We start from the raw sequence: 17,778 nt of genomic DNA, 5'->3' as shown, positions 1-17,778 counted from the left end.
TCAGACATGGGTGGCTGCACAGGAGAGGAGGGTCGCTGGACATGGGTAGCTGCAAGGGGCAGGGGGACAGAAGGGTCGCTGGACATGGCTGGCTGCAGGGGGGACAGGGGAGAGAGGAGGGACGCTGCACATGCGTGCCTGCAGGGGGACAGGAGGGATGCTGAGGGGGGGGGGGGCCTGAGACCACATGGGTGGCTGCAGGGGGAGCAGGGGAGACAGGAAGGACGCAGCAGGGGGAGAGGAGGGTTGATGGGCATGGGTGGCTGCAGGGGGATGCTGGACATGGGTGGCTGCAGGGGGAACACGGGGAGAGGAGGGTCGCTGCACATGCCTGGCTGCAAGGGGGCAGGGGAGAGGGAGGGGGTGAGGGGGTTCCTCACACCACACACGCAGTCACTCATTCTCTGTCTGCCACATACACTCTCACTCACACACTCACTGTCTTTGTCCGTCTCTCTCACACAGTGTCACACAGAAACACAAACACTGACTCTCACACACGCTCTTTCTGAAACATACACTCCAAGGAAAACCTTGCTAGCGCCCGTTTCATTTCTAACAGAAACGGGCCTTTTTTACTAGTAGTTTATAATATTCTATAAATTATAAGCCTAGCTGGGAGACATGTCCATGGCTCACTCATGCTCTGCCTATGTGTAAGTCTCTCTTCCAGTTAGGCACTTTTGCACCACTTTATAGAAATGCTATCATAGCTTTATATAAGAACTTAAGAAGCCATACTGGATTAGACCAATGGTCCATCTAGCCCAGAATACTGCTTCCAACAGTGGCCAAGCCAGGTGACAAGTACCTGACAGAAACCCATTTTTCTCTACAATTTGTTATGCCCACAATTTTACTCATTTCCCCCAATACAAAAAACATGTTCTTTTGAACTGTTTATCTTCTGTTTATTTTTGTAACCTCTTTTGTCGCCAATGGTGTACCTCATATGCCTGGCAGAAGTAGGTCTGCTGTTTGGATTCAATTCCCGTGGGCGAGATGTACGCAAAAGCAGACTGGGCATTGACAGGCAGCTCCCTGGGTTTCTTCAATTGCCTGAGTTCAGTTTCTATCTCTTCCTCCAGAGCCATTCTTAATTGAGACTGCCTGCTACTCTTTTACCCTGTACCTTTCTGTAATGTCCCTTCTTTGTTTTCTGTTGTGGGCACCAGCCTAAGCTGTTGCTAGGATATTGTAACCAGAGGTTAGGACTGAAAGCTGTTTTTTTTTTCCCCCTCTTTGGTTTAGAGAGCAGTTTCCTGTCCAGATCATGGCTTGGAGGCAGTGGCTACATGCGTTCAGCTCTGTCAGAGAGAAAGAGACGACTGATTCTTAGGAGAAGTTTTACCAAAGGAAGACTGCCGAGAGCTTACTATATAAAAATAATCAAAATACTAATAAAGCAAGTCATCTAGAATGAGTATGGGCTGAGAACTGGAACTATAGGGGGTAACATTATTTAAATGTGTGTATATGTGTTTTTGAGTGTGTGAGAGAAAGATTCGAGGGGGGATTTTTAAATGAAAGGATTAAAAATATATATTTATATTTACATTTATGTTTATTGAGCATTTGCTAAACCCCCTTATCTCACAGTGCACAGTCTAAAAACTTTATAAATCTGTGGGAGAGGATAATTTAAAAAGCTACAAGGATTTTATTTTTTGAGTCTGAAGTGGAATTGGAACAACTGTTTTCTGATTTGCTTATCAACAGTTTGAACCTAATACAGGTAAGGACTAATTTTGTAAAGCTTTTTTTTTTTCCACATGTAAAGCATATTTTACACATGAAAAATGGCTATAAACAATTAAAAATCAGGCACCAAAAGAATGCACCTATTTTTATGTGACCTATCTATAGGCATTCCCAAAAGTGTAGTTTGGGTGAAGATGTAATGTATGCATACATTTTATAAAAAGCATATGTATGCAAATACCCCCTAATTCTATAAACTTGGGCACACAATTTTGTGACTAGCATGTAAAACTGGGTGTGCAAATGATACAATTGCACCTAACTTAATTGGCTTTAACCATCAATAAAGACACTTAAGAGACACCAATTTGCAGATACGCACATAACTGCACTTAGGCGCTACTCCATAAATTTAGCACCTAAATTCTATAGCACATAACTGCAAAGAGGGCATTAACATGGGAAGGGCATGGGAGGATCAGCAGTGTTTCAGGCACTTATCTGACAGTATTTAGGCATGAATATTTACACCAACCTTTGACATGGCATAAATGCTCACGCCTAAAGTTAGGCACTCAAATATCAAGTTACATTAGTCGATAATGGCTTGTGTACCCAACTTTGCCATTATAGAATACTTGCTTAGAACTCAATATTTTTTTGCGCTAACTTTTGGCATCCTTGCTTGAATCTACCACATATAGTATGTGCACACATTTACAGCTACCTCAGAGCAGGTAGAAATCTGTGGGTCATCATTTTTGCACTAATGGGTATAGTTCTGAAAGCCTGTTGTACAGATGCATGTATGTATCTATTTTGCCATTATTAAATAGCCATGAAATAGGTTTTTCTTTTTGAAATTTTTTTTTTGGCATGTTGTTATTCAATTATACTGTAATATCTCCTTGCTGAAACAACCTTGCTTAGGGTATCCTAGGGCAAAGGACTGACTTGGGCAAAATCCTTAGTCCATAAATACTTGGTGTCTGGTCTCTTTCAAAATAAAAGGGAAGCATGACCAAGAGGTTAGAGCAGAAGTCTAAGAAGATAGTCGAGGTTCTTCTACCGTCACGCCTTGTGACCTTAGCAAATCACTTCGTCTTCCATTGCTTCAGGTACCAACTTAAATCTTCAATTCTTCTGAGGAATAGTCACACCTGCTATACCTAAACTGTAACTTGCCTTAAAGCAGAGGATTTAAGAAGTCAGAAAGGGTCTAAACTAACCCCTTAATTTTCAAATGTATCATCAGATATTGTAGAACATTACAGAGTTCCTTGTAAAAGTGTTTTTAAGATGGTAGAATGTGAAAAATGTAGAAGAGTGTGATCCAGAGAAACAAAATGTGTGTAACACCCATCACCCCAAAATATGTTAAAGTAGGAGTTTGTTTCACTGATCTACACAAAATACTTTACACTTGCAACATGAAAGACTTGATTGTACACCCTTTGCCACTATGAACCCGACTTGGCTGCATTTCAAAAAATCATCTTAACAAAAGCTTATTATAATTTATAGCCCACCTGTGTCCTAACAAAGTTGTTGCTCTGGGCCCCTGGTTCGGCTGGCAGGGGTCCCCAACCCCTGCCAGCTGACGCCTTTGTCCAGTGCTGGTCGCCGGTGCCGCTGCATTGCCTGCCCTGCTCTCTCTTCCCCTCACGTCCGGCACGTTCCTTTTAGTGAAATTGAGCATGCTCAGTTTCACTAACGTGACGGACGTGAGTGGAAAAGAGAGCAGGGCAGGCAATGGGGCAGCACCGGAGACCAGCACTGGAAGAAGGCTTCAGTTGGTGGGGGTTGGGGACCTGCACTAGGCAAGGTATTTGCGGTGGCAGTGCTTCAGCTGGCGGGGGTTGGGGACCCCCGCCAGTTAAGATGTACAGAGGCAGCAGCGGGTGGGGAGAAGCAGGGCAGCAAGGCAGACAAAAATGTGCTCCCCACCTGGGGCCCTGGCCCCCTCCCAACTCGAAGTCTGGCTACGCCCCTGCTCCAAACGCATAGGTGCAATCTCATATAATGTCTGCCCTAAGGAATTATTTCATTGTTCTAAAGCCTCAGCAACAGACATGTAATCCTCAACCTGCAGTAAAGAAATCACCTTGGAAGTCAACATATTTGAATCAATTCTAGGTCTAACCCTTTTCTTCATTGGAAGAGTATGAGAGTCAGAAACATTAGAAAGAGGTTGAGGAAAAGTGATCAATGCATGATCAGACCATGGAACAGCACTTACTATACAATCAGAAACTCTATTGACAACTTTTCCTGTGGTAAAAATCAAATCCAAGACATTTCCTGAACAATGTGTAGTAGCTAATTTACACTCTGTCTCAAATCCAATGCAAGAGCACCCACAAAGGCATTATCCTTGATTTTCAGGGAATCTGGATGAAAAGGTAAATTAAAATCACCTAAAATACATAGTTTAGAAAAATCTACAGATGATTGAATAAGATTGTCTAACAAAATAGAACTATGTGGCTGTAGCATACTCAGGGGGTTGTAAACAACACTTATTGATAAATACCTACTTTGAATAACCAGAACTTTGACCAAAGAATTTACATGCACATCTAATTTCTTAAAACCTAATACAGATTTAAAAATGATCAAAACTCCTCCCTGCCACGATGTTCTCTACAGGACCATTCTCACGAATAAGAACTTAGATGACATTGTTTAATCAAGGCTTCATTTGATAACTGCAACCATGATTCAGTAATACACAAAATATCTCATGCCTCTTTAACAATCAGATCATAAATCGACCCATGTTTTTTTTTTCCAAAGTGACCTTACAATTATTAAAGCAACCCTTAAACCCTGCTTGGAACACTTCCCATTCCCATCTACACAAGAAACTGCTTTTAAAATTCTGCCTTCCTCCCTTCTCCAAGTATCTTCCTATATAATAATTCTCACCTCCAACATTCTAATGTGCCTGGCACCGTGGCTCCCTCGGAGGTGGTCTGCTAGGCAGTTTAGAATGCACTGACATCAATGATGTCACTGACAGCTGATTCCAAGGCAAGGGGAGGAGTAGGGAAACACGGTGGCTGCAGGGGGGACAGGGGAGAGAGGTGGGTCGCTGGATATGGGTGGCTACAGGGGGGGCAAGGGGCAAGAAGAGGAGGGTTGCTGGACATGGGTGGCTGCAGGGGGAGCAGGGGAGAGAGGAGGGCCACTGCACATGCGTGGCTGCAGGGGCAGAGGAGGTTGGTGGGGAGGGGGGTCCTGAGACCAGATGGGTGGCTGCAGGGGGGGCAGGGGAGACAGGAAGGACGCTGCGGAGGGGGATTACCTTGCTAGCGCCCATTTCATTGCCTACCGAAACGGGCCTTTTATACTAGTAAGCTAATAAAAATGGAAGCTAAATCACCATAACACCCATTCCCCCAGATAACTGGAATATAACACATTTAAAGAAATAAAAATCTTACTCAAGATCAGAAATCTAACACCCTACCCCAAACCCGCCCCAAGTCCACCCAAAGGAGAGCCTTTGAACTTTATTGGTCGTGTTTCTTTGTCCATGCACTTAAGTCAGCATGCTTCCTCTGGCATCGGGCCTCTGTGGAAACAGGGGCCCTGACTGATGTCACCCAGGTGGGCATGGCCATACACCCTCAAACATTAGTCTTTTACTAGTGCCTTTCCCTGCTAGACTTCGTATTGGCTTTCACCCCTGTTTCGTGGAACATGCTACCAGTGGATCTTTGATTAGAAGCCTCATTTAAAAAAATTAGAGCCACTTTAAACGCTAGGTTTCTCACAAAAGCATTTAAAAAAGGAATTCTTTTTCGGGGACACCCTATTCATCTCCTCCCTCTGTTTTACTTTTTTCTTTGGTTGTCTCTCCTTATGTGTCCAATGTATACATATCCCTCCAAATTCGTTATGGCACTAAAACCTGCATGCACAAATTTGGGAATGCGCTCAATTTACGTGTGCAATTTAATTGGATAACAAGCCAATTAGCATTGATAATTGGGTGCTAATAATCAATTATAGTGGATTCTAGTTAATTAGGTCACCACTTAATCAGGACGGCCGCATATCTGGTCCAAAACCTGGAGAATGGAAACAAAGCACAGTTGTAAAGGTGCAATGGTTTTGCTTATTTGGGACAATGCACCGTTTATTTGCAGCAGTAACATACGTAAAACATCACTGATACGTCACCAATCCCCAAAGTTTATATGGGCTGCCACATTTGCGTACACGTGTTGCTGCGGGGTGTGTCGTGTTCCATCTGTGGCATGCACTGAAAAAATGCCAAGGAAAGATCTAACACTCGCAGACAAAATCGCCTTGCTAGAATTAAAAAAAAAAAGTGCCAAACACCAGTCAGCGCCAACTGGCGAAGGTTACAGGAGTGCTAAAATCCATAATAGCACGCATTGTATAACAACAAGAGAAATTGATAAATGAGTGGTTTTCAACTGAGAGGCAACAGGGCGTTATGGAAGCACACTGGGTAGAAAACTATGAAGTGTTTTTATCCATTGACAACAATCTTCAATGCTACAATGAAAATGAGAGGTGTGAGGGTGAAATCATTGAGCAAATTTCAGCCAAACATATGAAGACTTCAGAAAATCAGGAAGCTGAAGAGGATGACACAATTAAGTGTAAATAAGTGACAAACCAGGATGCCAGGAAATTTGTTTCTGGACCAAAACCTTTTTTCATGCAGGAAGGCAATGAAGGCAGTCCAGTTACTACTCTAGAGACCAGTGCCAATTTTGTCCAACTGCAGTCAATGAAGAGAGCTTGTCAAAGTACGCTTGATCAATACCTCCAACGTTAATGCTGTTTTGAATGAGAAACCTCTCTTTTAATTTATGCAAATGTAAATGTTTTCTTTTCCTTTATTTCAACTTTTGCTACCAAACAAATGTAAAATTTGAAATTAACTATACTGTTTTTTTTTTTCTTCCACTTCTGTGTTTGGACAAAAAATCATTGTTTTTTTTTTTTTTACTTTTATCTGTGACTTGTACTCTTTTTCTTTAATTTTTAACGGTAACACGTCAACTCATTTTTTCAGGCCAGCCGCTTAATTGGGGCAATGTATTATAGTCTCGATGTGTCTCAACTGACCAGAATCCACTTCAATTAAAATTTACGCACACAATTTTAGGCTCTGGGATCCATGTGGAAATTTTACACTTGGCTCCAAAATGGGGGCATGGTCATGGAACGTTCCTGGGCAGATTAGGGGAGTTCCTGCAATTAATGCGTGCTTATAAAATAAGGGGGATCAGTGCCTAATTTAGGTGTGAGGATTTACACCAGGGTTAGATTGGTGTAAATCTTCACGTTTAAAGTTAGATGTGGATCCCAGCGCTAAGCGCTATTCTACAACGGTGCCTATCTTTTAGCACCATTTATAGAATATGTGTGTTTTTTCGGTGCTATTTATAGAATTAGGTCCATTTATTGTCTTCTGGATAATATTCTTTCCTTTTCTGTTTTAGTCACTGTTTCTAGTTTAAGATCCCTTGTTGACTTGTTATTGTTTTTATGCTGTTTACAGTTTATGATGATTCTGTACACCTCGATGAAGTTCCTGCAAACGGTGGTTTATCAAAAATTAATACTAAATAATAAACTTGAGCCTGTGCTAATCTACCAAAACGACTGGGCAAAAATCACATGATCCTGCTTAACTGGTAGAAACCTATTCTAAGGCCATGATGCGCAAAACAGCATAGAAAAACAATGCCCTAACGCTCAACGCTAATGAGATGCAAACATATGCACGCTCATAGCGCTGAGCATTACAGTGTTCAGCGGGAGGATTGTGCTTGGCACATGTGCAGAAGATTTCCTTGGTAAACTCGGCTCCTGTGCACATGTGCCTGGTAAAACTCAAACGTGAAGCACACATTGGTGTCTTATTTATTATTTATTTGTTGTATTTGTATCCCACATTTTCCCACCTATTTGCGGGCTCAGTGTGGCTTACAATAAGACTTGAATAATAGACATACATTTGTTACGACTAGGTTATGGATTACATTGAACAGAGTGTCTGCTTTCTGCAGCCTAAATATAAGCGTCTTAAATTTTTTTTCTTTTTTTAGTTTGGACGCTTATATTTAGACGTAGGAAATAGACGCCAATGTGTGTTTTCACTTTGGGCATTTTACATTTTTTTTTTTTTTACCAATGGATGATTTAAATTTAGAAGCAGGAAACAGATGCCAACGTGTGCTTTTGCTTGGGTCTGCTGTTTCTCATGACCAACACTTTAAGGGGCTTGCACGGGCTTCCTTCTGCTTTCAGAAAGAATCATGAGAGAAGCAGGAGAATTATGGGAAATCCTCTCTTACAACACCCTAACACCTGCTCCGACCTGGTGTTATTTTTGGCAGCAGTAAGGCAGCTTTGTTTCGGGCGCTCTTTTCTGAGCATTAGGGAGAAATACAAAATGACCTCATTAACAAGAGCTTGTCAACATTAGAATGCTACTTGCGTTGTTCATCTGTGCGCTTATCTGTTCCCACCCTCTAGGCCTCTGAACATTTTGCACAGATAAATGCGGGCGTTAGTATGGTGCTAATGGCCTCTGCACCTGCATTTCCTTTTGAGCACCGGGGCCTAAGTGACTCATGGCTCTTATTGCTGCAAAGGAGCTTCCAGCAAGTTCTGAGGATCTGTGGACTTATGCAATCAAGACGCTTCAGTTTCTAATTACTTTTTCAATATTTCTATAATTGCTCTTTCATTTTGAAAGTATGTTGTGTAAATAAACTCCTACTTTAATAGATTATGGATCATGATTTTCCAAACATTAGAATATGAAAAATATACAAAGGTTTGAAAACTTAGAAGGTATTGTAAACTTCTGACCTAGTGCAAATACTGTAAAGTGTACTGTTCAGCAGCTAACAAACATTCAAAACATGGCATGTAGAATATACACTTGTTGCAAATATGGAGGGGGTGTAAGGCAGTATATCTAATGTATGGCAAATAAAATAAATGTATTTATTTATAACATGTGTACCCCACATTTTCCCACCTATTTGCAGGCTCAATGTGGCTTACATAGTTCCGTAAGTGGTGATTACCAGTTCCGGATAGGAGAAATACATAGTTGAGGTAGAGGGACAGATTAGGTTAGGTTACAGGAGGAAAGTTCGTCCTATGATAAGAGCTAAAGTTAATAGGTTAAACTTCGTTCATGAGAAAAATAGCTTGAACAATTAGGATCATTAAACTGAAAAATCAAGATAATTAGCAAAAACAGTTGAGATATAGAAAATACATGTTGTATAGTTGCATTTTGTTAATTTGCATTTAAGATAATTTGTTATTGTATGCTTTCTTAAATAAATAAAAACACTGCCCTCAAACTTCTATGGGATTATTTTTATTTTGAAGAGGGCCTTTGATGTTTTCATTTCATTTACGTACTTTCATATGGCCACCAGTGGCATCGATGCAGTTTTAAATAAAACATGCAATAAAATCACTATCACAACTACAAGCATCCTCAACAACTGTTACATCAACTTTTCTCTCTGATAGTTGTGAGGATGCTTAACACTCTAATTCTTCCTCCTTAGCCTTATTCCACAGAAATGGGCAACATATTTCTCAAAAGGTACTTCATCTAGTCACTTTAAAAAAATAAAACCTCTGAGACTGCAAGTCATATATGCTCAGTTTACATTATATATTTAGTTACACTGCACTGTAAAAACGCATTTGGAATTTTACATTATTCTTTAGTAGATGTTTGCTCTAACCATGATTCTGTATGTCTGGAGAATTAATCTAGTTCTTTTTGTGATGAGCAAAAAACTTACAATACGAATTGCACTTTCCTTGGTCATCACAATCTCCTAGTCCAAAGACAATATGGGCATTCAAGAGAAAAAGGGTCCCTTCTTCAGATGAATCCAAGATGGCCATTATAGCTCTGCACTCTGCATACAAAGTGTAGTGTGCAATATTTTCTCAAAAAGTCAGCAACATCCAGAAGAAGAATCAGTGCAAACTACAAAGCCACTCCTCTTTTCACTTGAAAGGACAGTGCTGCTGATTCCACTGCAGATTACCAGTTGAGTCTGAAGCTGTAAGGGAAGATTTTCTTGTGGAGATATGCAACGATGTCATCACTATTCTGTAATGCTTGAAATTCAAAATATGGAATCTGCAAGTTAAAAAGAGATGCCAGTAATATCTCCAAATGAATATTCATTTTTGGCTACATATTTTTCAGGTTTTTTTTTTTTTTTTAATACACAGTTATGATTAAACCATTGAATGAAGCTGCATTGTCTTAGCTTTTTTATTCATAGTACTCTGGAAATATGGCATTGATGATTTGGGGGGGGGGGGGGGGGGGGGGGGGAATAAGACCCAAAAACATTTCTACGGGCAAGTGGGAAATTTTCTCAGCCATTTCAGATCCAGAGGAATACTCGTCAGGGTTACTCATTATCACCCCTCCTGTTTGTACTGACATTAGATTCCTTAATTAGGGAAATATGAGCAAATCCTGAGATTAAAGAGGTGTGTTTTCCTCAAAATTTAAGATTTCTGCATTTGCAGATGACCTGTTGCACATCACAAATCCTCACATTTCTCTCTAAGGCCCCGATGCACAAAGACAGTCGTAAAATACGGCTGCCTCGCTAAAATTTAGCGAATCGCTAACAGCCAGCGATGGACAAAGGGGATCGCATGCAAATGAGCTGCATAGATCCCCCTTTGTGCATTCTCACTGTTTGCGAGTTCGAGCTGTCAAATCCATTTGACAGATCTGATGCACTATACCTCCACTGTTTTTTAAATTTACTCTGGTGCTCCAGTAGACCCTGACCCCTCCAATCTTTTATTAAACATTCCCTGGTGGTCCATTGGACATGAACCCCCCCCCCCCCCCCCCATTCTGACCCCGAAACCTTTTTAAAAAAATTTCTGTGCAGGCAACACCTCTCCCTCCCACACCTGACCCACACCCCCGCACTGGGCAGGGCTAAACACCACATAAGGGAAAAAAAACTATTTATATGGTGTTTAGCCCTGCACAATGCATCCCAGAGTGCACTCAGCAGGGCTTGGGCACCGCCATTTTGTTCCGGGCAGGCCTGGGGCAGGAGCCGTTGCTCCTGCTCTCCTGCCTTCACCTTTTTGTAAAGGTACAGGGAGGGGTGGGAGTGTGGGTCGGCCCACTAGGAAAATTTTTCTAAAAAGGTTCCGGGTCATGGGAGGGGGGTCGTGGACCACTGGACCACCAGGGAAAGTTAAAAAAAAGATTGGGGAGGTCAGGGTCCACTTGACCACTAGGGAAATAAAGACGCCGGGGTGGGGGGTGGTGGTTGTGGTCCACCAAGGAAATAAAAAAAAAAATGGGGGGGAGGGGTGTGCCAGGAGTTGAGAGTAGGAAGCACAAGCAGGCAGCCTTTATAGCTTCCTGCTTGTGCTTCTCTCCTCTCCGACAGCTCCAGAGCAGCCGTAAAATTTGCTCATTAAATTAGGGCTGCTCTGGAGATGTGCATCCCCTGGAATACACATTAGATTACAAATAATGAGCTCACTGTAATACGTTTGCATGGAGTTCGTGGTGGCTACTAATGGCACAGGGGAGCCACAGAAAACCCCTCTGTGCATTATTAGCTATGTAAACGTTTGGCTAGAACCAGTCTAAAGCAAACGTTAATAGCAAGGTAAGCTTTGTACATCTGGCCCTAAGTCCTTGGTGCTAGCATCACTGGATACTATTTAGCGAGACTGGGTGGGCCAATTCTCTTTACAATAGGTGGGCAATCTTTTAGATATCTGGGAATGCAATTATATATGCAGCCAGTTCAGCTATATCAATTAAATATATCTCAGCTCTTTCATTCCATTTCTGGAACTTTGTCGGGTTGGCAGCAGCTTCCACTCAGTCTGCACTGTAGGATTCATCTACTCAAGATAATTAAATTCCCAAATTGGCTATATGTGCTACAGATGCTGCTTCTTAAAACACCGAAGAAAAATATAAAATATCTATATAGACTACCATCAAAATTCTGTTTGGGGGGTGGGGGGTGGTAAATCAATAATTCCATTGAAAATGTGTTTTAGGTTCATGGCATGGAGGAGGCATGGGTTTACCAGATATAAAATATAATCAAGCCTGCCTGCTTCACCATCTCTAGCTACTTGGGAAAAAGTATTATATGAAGCAGATTGAAGAGGATTATTTTGCTCTATGGTATTTTATCTTTTTTTTTTTTTTAATGCAAGCACTACCAAACTTAGTCCCAACTCAATTCCAGAATAGTATGCTATTGTGCCCATTACAGGAGTTATGGTGGAATTTAACTTGTTATTGGGGAGTGGACTTTAAAACATCAGATTTACTACCCCTTAGAGGAAATACTACGTTTCTTCCAGGAACAGAGAATAGGATTTTTCTGAAATGGGAAAGGCAGGGAATAAAGAGATTAGAGCATGTGTTGAGTGAGGAGGGTAAGCTATTAAAGCTGGCAGACTAGGGTGGAGACTGCTTATTGGGTGATATATTTGCACATTGACAATTACAACATTATGTATCTAACTTGGATGTAGATGCCTTACGTGCACAACATGGCCATCGGTTTTGAGAATTCTCGGTAACAATTAGAGGAGAATATCTGTCGGTATACAAACTCCACAAGATGTTACTAGTTATTACACCTGCTAAAGATATGTCAAATTTGATGTCCAAGAGGCGTTTGGATTTATTAAACAGATCACCAAATTCTCTTGATCGCATTAAGTTAGCTTTGCAGATTCTGGGTTTGGTGGTAAGTGCTGAGTTACGAGAGTGCCAATTTCGAGCTTCACACCAAGCCTAATGTTACCCATGCCCAGGTTTTCCAAACGGGGAAGATGGACACTCTGCTTTGTCAAAACGTAACCCAGATATTAATTCATTTTTTCATGCTTTTTGGCTGGAGTTTGGTCGCCCTTTCTTCTGTGGCGGGCTTTCTTCTAGTTCGGTTTGAGATTTTTGGTGTGCAGAGCAGGGGTGGGCTATATAAATGCTAATAGTAGTACTAGTTACCGGCAGTGTTGACACTGGTTATCTTCTTTCGTTGACTGAAGTTTGGGCACGTGGGTTTGGCTGTTTTTTTAGTCAGTTGGAGGTGTGATTGGGCACTGCTGCTGGTGACGCACCTGGAAGTGGATGACGTCATTTCCGGAGATGGAGTTACAGAGAGCACGAATGCTTCAAGGTTTGAGTGCCACGGAGTCAGCTTCAGAACGTTGGAGGTGCTTTTTATTATATAGGATGTACGTTTTAAAATAATAAAGACATCTGAACTAAAACAAAACCCCAGCTGATGAGGGATAGGAACCCTGATGGCGCCAACAATAAGGCAAAATCACTCCAAAAAATGATAAATGGCAGTGCATGCAAATGGTGATCACTGTATTTCATCTTCAAAATGAAAATATAACATGAATTAAAGTTGTACGCTAGTCCATGTGTCATAATCAATCCTGACTTTCTTCCTATACACTGGTGAGTTGGGAACTAGGGATTCTCTGTTTTCACCATAAGTGATCTACGATGATGATATATCCTATTTCTTTTTTTGAGATGATATCCAACCACACATTCTTTTTTAGCAGGACTGATTAACAAGCTAGAGAGAATGAGTAATTTTCTTATGACAATATCATTCTGGATTGTCCCTAGTAAGTTTAAGTTAAATCCAACAAAGACTGAGTCACTCTGGGTTCACAGAGAGGATATGCAATTTCCTAAACCATCTTTTTCAGTGGAGAACTACTTGCTGGATTTAAAAGACCAAGGGGTCCTTTTACAAAGGTGCACTAGCATTTTTAGCTCGCACTAAATGCTAGAGATTCCCACAGCAATATATGGGCGTCTCTAATGTTTAGCACATGCTTATTTTTAGCACGCGATAAAAACACTTGCGCACCATTGTAAAAGGACCCCACAAGTTATGAATCTAAGGATAAAAAAGGATAGTGGATTACAGTAGTCAAAGCTGTTATTTTTATCTTAGACAACTGCAATTGTTATATCCACTAAGAAGACTCGCAGCAATTAGTCATGCAACATTAACCACTCAGTTTAATTAGCACAATATTTGGAACTATCCAAACGAAGTTCTGAAGCAGACACAGGACATTCAAATTTCAGCCATCAATGATAGGCCACAACTGGAGAAAACATGTCTCTTCAGTTCTGGCTGATCCGCACTGGCTAGAAAATAAATCAAGAATTTCTTTTACAGAGTTGACTTTCATATATAAAACATTAATCCAATAGGGGCCCAAAGTATTAGTATAGTCAGAAAAGAGATACACTATTCTTGCAAAACAAGCTTAGAACATTTTCTTACCTGTACAACTTCATATCCAAGTAGTCGAAGATGTCGCTGTTTTATGGCTTCTTTTCCCAGCAGATTGTGGCTGTTGGCACAAAATCTCTTTGGGCCATCAATACAGAGAGCTATTCTGTAAAATTCAATACAATGAACATTAGACCACATGAATAATGCCAGTTAAACAAATGCATTAATATTACTAAGCAAACATTTTCGGAAAAAATATGATTAGCATTTCACACAAACTGACAGGATGAGCTGCACTTCCAGGTTGTAACTAGGAAACAATCATGATTATAAAACAAGGAAAAAGAAAATAAGCAATATTCTCTCTAATATGAATGACAGCCAGAAGCACTATGCTCTAGTGATGACTAGATGTAGAGAAAAAGTTTGTTGATTTTACTCTCTGTTGTATGCTTGTTTTACTGTCCTATTTGATTTTGGTGTTCTTTTCCTATGTGTTTTTAAATTTTAAATTTGTTGAGCCACAATGACCTGTATCAGAATTGGCGGGATATCAAGTTACCTAATAAGCAAACATTGGTGCCTAATGTAGATTAGTAAAGGTGTCCCAAAGTTAGGCAGAAAGGGATCTGAACAATGATATCACAAATGTGGGAATGAATGGAGAAGTGATAATACTGGGAAACTTGACTCTACCAAATGTGGATTCGAGTATATCTGGAGTAAAATAGAAAAATCATGGATGCCTTATAAGGGGACTCTACTTAGGCAAATGTGGCAGAATCAACTCAGTGAACATCGATGCTGGATCTAGTGCTCTTGAATGCAGAAAGTATGTCTAATATCTGGGTGGGTGCCCCCTTAGGCATCGGTGATCATTACACAATGTGGTCTGATATATAAGCTAAAGTGGAGTCCAATCCTGGATTTCAAACATGTTGACATAAGCAAAATGGAGACGTTTTTGAAGGATTTGCTTTTAGGGTGGGAGGAGATAAAGGGAAGTGGAAAAACTGAGGACTAAATTGAAAAGGGCTTTCAAAAAGAATAGATCTTGGGTGAGGAAGCGATGTCATCCATCCTGAGTCATGGGCTCTGGGGCTTACTGTAGACAAAAAGATGTAGACGTCCCTCCTGCTTTGCTGATTTTGTAGAGTTCTGGTTGCTGCGGGGCTGTTAATCTCCTGAGGCTCTGATGTCCACCCGGTGGTGAACTGCAGTGGCAAAATCTTCTTCAGGTTTGCACCTTGCGCCAGGGTTGCGTCTGCAAGTCAAGATGGTGGCGAACGGCAATGTGCTGGCAGGTCCCGTGGCACCTCCAGAAGCTCAAGTTGGATCTCACATCCAAAATGAAACTGAATGATTATCTGCAGTCATAAATAATTGCAGATGAGGGTCCAACGTGTAAAGCCATTTCAAAAACAACTTGAAGAAGATTGAAAATGTGCCCAAATTAAAAAAAAAAAACATATCATCAATGAACCGTGTCCACAATTTAATGTGAGCAAACCAAGGAGACCTATATAGATGGGTTTCCTCAAGCTTAGACAGATAAAGGTTTGCTACACAGGGGGGCTATGGCTGTCCATGGCCACCCCATGGATTTGAAGAAAAAAAATGACCATCAAAAACAAAATAATTATGACATAATACTAATTCTGACAATGAAACAAAAAAAGTGAAAGGCACACAGTGGGAACCCATACAATCATTCAATGTGGATTCTACAAGACCTAATGCTGCTATTTGCAGAATATTTGTGTATTACACTTCTACATCTATGGTGACCAGAATGTCTGTAACACTAATGTCTGAAAACTGTTGAATTTTTTCTTAGAAAATGTGTGGTCTCTTTCAAAAAGGATCTGCCTTGCTGACCTGAGGTTTAAAAAAAAAATGGTCGACAAGCAAGAAAATGGTTCCCAAACAATGCCTTTTAGAGACAAATGTGACATCCTAGAGGTTGCTGAACCGATTTATGCACTTTAGGAACAATATAGAACATCTGAGAGGATCAGAAGGGAAGATGTTTTCAAAAATCTACCTTCTGCTTTAGTAATATACCCTTGTTGTGTTGCGCCATCCATTAATGTGCTTATCATACTACTTATTTATTTATTTACAACATCTATTTATTTATTTATTTATATTTTGCTCACACCTTTTTCAGTAGTAGCTCAAGGTGAGTTACATTCAGGTACACTGGATATTTCTCTGTCCCAGGAGGGCTCACAATAAATTTGTACCTGAGGCAATGGAGGATTAAGTGACTTGCCCAAGATCACAAGGAGCAGCAGTGGGATTTGAACCGGCCACCTCTGGATTGCAAGACCAGTGCTCTAACCACTAGGCCACTCCTCCACTCGATACATCCTGCTCTATCCCATCGTATTCGGCAGGTAACATACATAATCCATTTCCAGCTAAAATTTTGTGAAGTTAAAAAATCCCTCAATTTCCTAATTCTCTTTGGCTTATAACCGTCTGTATTTGAGATTTCATTGTTAATGCAGAGTCTAGCATCACCCCTAAATTACAAATTTCCTTAAGTATAGAGATGTGAATATTATCTATAAAAAATGGCAAAGGATATCAGTGGACAGATAATTAGATAAAAGTAGTATAGATTTCAAACAAAGAGAACAGTTTAAAAAAATCTTTGACAGATTGACCAATTTGAAATAAAAATTGAATGTCATCAATACATAATCTATACTGCAGATTCAAACAATCTAATAATGTGCATGTGAGGCAGTGAAGGACTTCGTGCAGATGTCCCTAGAGATATTCCCTATGGGGAGTTGCAACTCAGCATCCTAGAGCAGGTGGCGTTGGACCTGCTGTGTCCCTGGCTGAACTGCAGAACTACCCCTGTGCATTATGGGGAAGTGAGGCTGTCTGCCCAGGAGGGAGTGGCTTCACAATGTATGGTCAGAGCAGAGAGAGCCCAGGAGGAGAAAGATACCAATATAGAGACCTTGGCAAGAGAGGTCTCGTGAGGAGGAAGGTCCTGAAACAAGATACCTTGGGGAGAGTTTGAGATAAAGAACTGACTGGGAGGACAAGTTGAAGGTCCCGACATAGAGACCAAGAAAAGGAAGAGCAGGAGCTCAGAGTGTGACTTGCCTGAGTGTATTTTGAGCTGTGGTGATCTGGCTGAGAGTTACCATAAGAGTACAAGTTACGCTGTGTGGCTGAGGGAAGCCCTGAGTAAAAGTAATGGTTCATGGCTGGGGTAAAGCCATGAGGACATGTAGTGGACTGTGATAAGCCAGACTACTGTTTAATTAGACTGTGCCAGAGTGTTGGAACATTAATGTTATTTAATTGAACTGTGCAAGAGTACTGAAACCATTGGTGTTGCTTAACTGACAGCTAGTGTTGGAGGTCAGGCTAAAGTTAGAGCCAACCCCTGGATTAGAAGTGAAGAACTGTGTTTGAGCCGCTGCAGGAGACTGTCTTACGGCTGCTTGCTGAATTGCTGTGGAGACGGCCCTCTTTATGACTGAAGCTCTTGGAAGAATGAGGTTACATGAACATAAATATTAATAATGGCTTGTTGAACCACAGAGGATTATCCTTGCTATGACCCGGCCCTGTGAGGTAACAGGAATGAGACTATTTGTTCTGTAAATAAACACCTTTTATGTTGAACTTGTACCTCCTGTCCGGCTGTATTATTGCTCCAGTGAAGCCCAAACCTGCTTGGTGTCTTACAGTACATAATGGCAATAAAAAAATATTACTATAAATG

General features: G+C 41.0%; 2 protein-coding genes across 2 annotated transcripts in view; both read right to left on the bottom strand.

The window, feature by feature from the left end:
- Positions 1 to 1,153, bottom strand: part of C1H5orf49 (chromosome 1 C5orf49 homolog) — a 52,159-nt gene extending 51,006 nt beyond the window's left edge. Inside the window, exon 1 of the mRNA XM_030190019.1 lies at positions 948 to 1,153. Coding sequence (XP_030045879.1) covers positions 948 to 1,094 — 147 coding nt within the window. The 5' untranslated portion in view covers positions 1,095 to 1,153. The remainder of the gene's footprint in view (positions 1 to 947) is intronic.
- A 7,913-nt stretch (positions 1,154 to 9,066) lies between these two features.
- FASTKD3 (FAST kinase domains 3) overlaps positions 9,067 to 17,778 on the bottom strand; it is a 61,385-nt gene continuing 52,673 nt past the window's right edge. Inside the window, exons 6-7 of the mRNA XM_030205395.1 lie at positions 14,073 to 14,187; positions 9,067 to 9,874 (exon numbers count right to left, since the gene is read on the bottom strand). Of these exons, the coding sequence (XP_030061255.1) occupies positions 9,776 to 9,874; positions 14,073 to 14,187 (214 nt within the window). The 3' untranslated portion in view covers positions 9,067 to 9,775. The remainder of the gene's footprint in view (positions 9,875 to 14,072; positions 14,188 to 17,778) is intronic.

Source organism: Microcaecilia unicolor, chromosome 1 (assembly GCF_901765095.1).
Source record: "Microcaecilia unicolor chromosome 1, aMicUni1.1, whole genome shotgun sequence".
NCBI classification, from domain to species: domain Eukaryota; kingdom Metazoa; phylum Chordata; class Amphibia; order Gymnophiona; family Siphonopidae; genus Microcaecilia; species Microcaecilia unicolor.
This window is presented reverse-complemented; position numbering and strand designations above follow the sequence as displayed.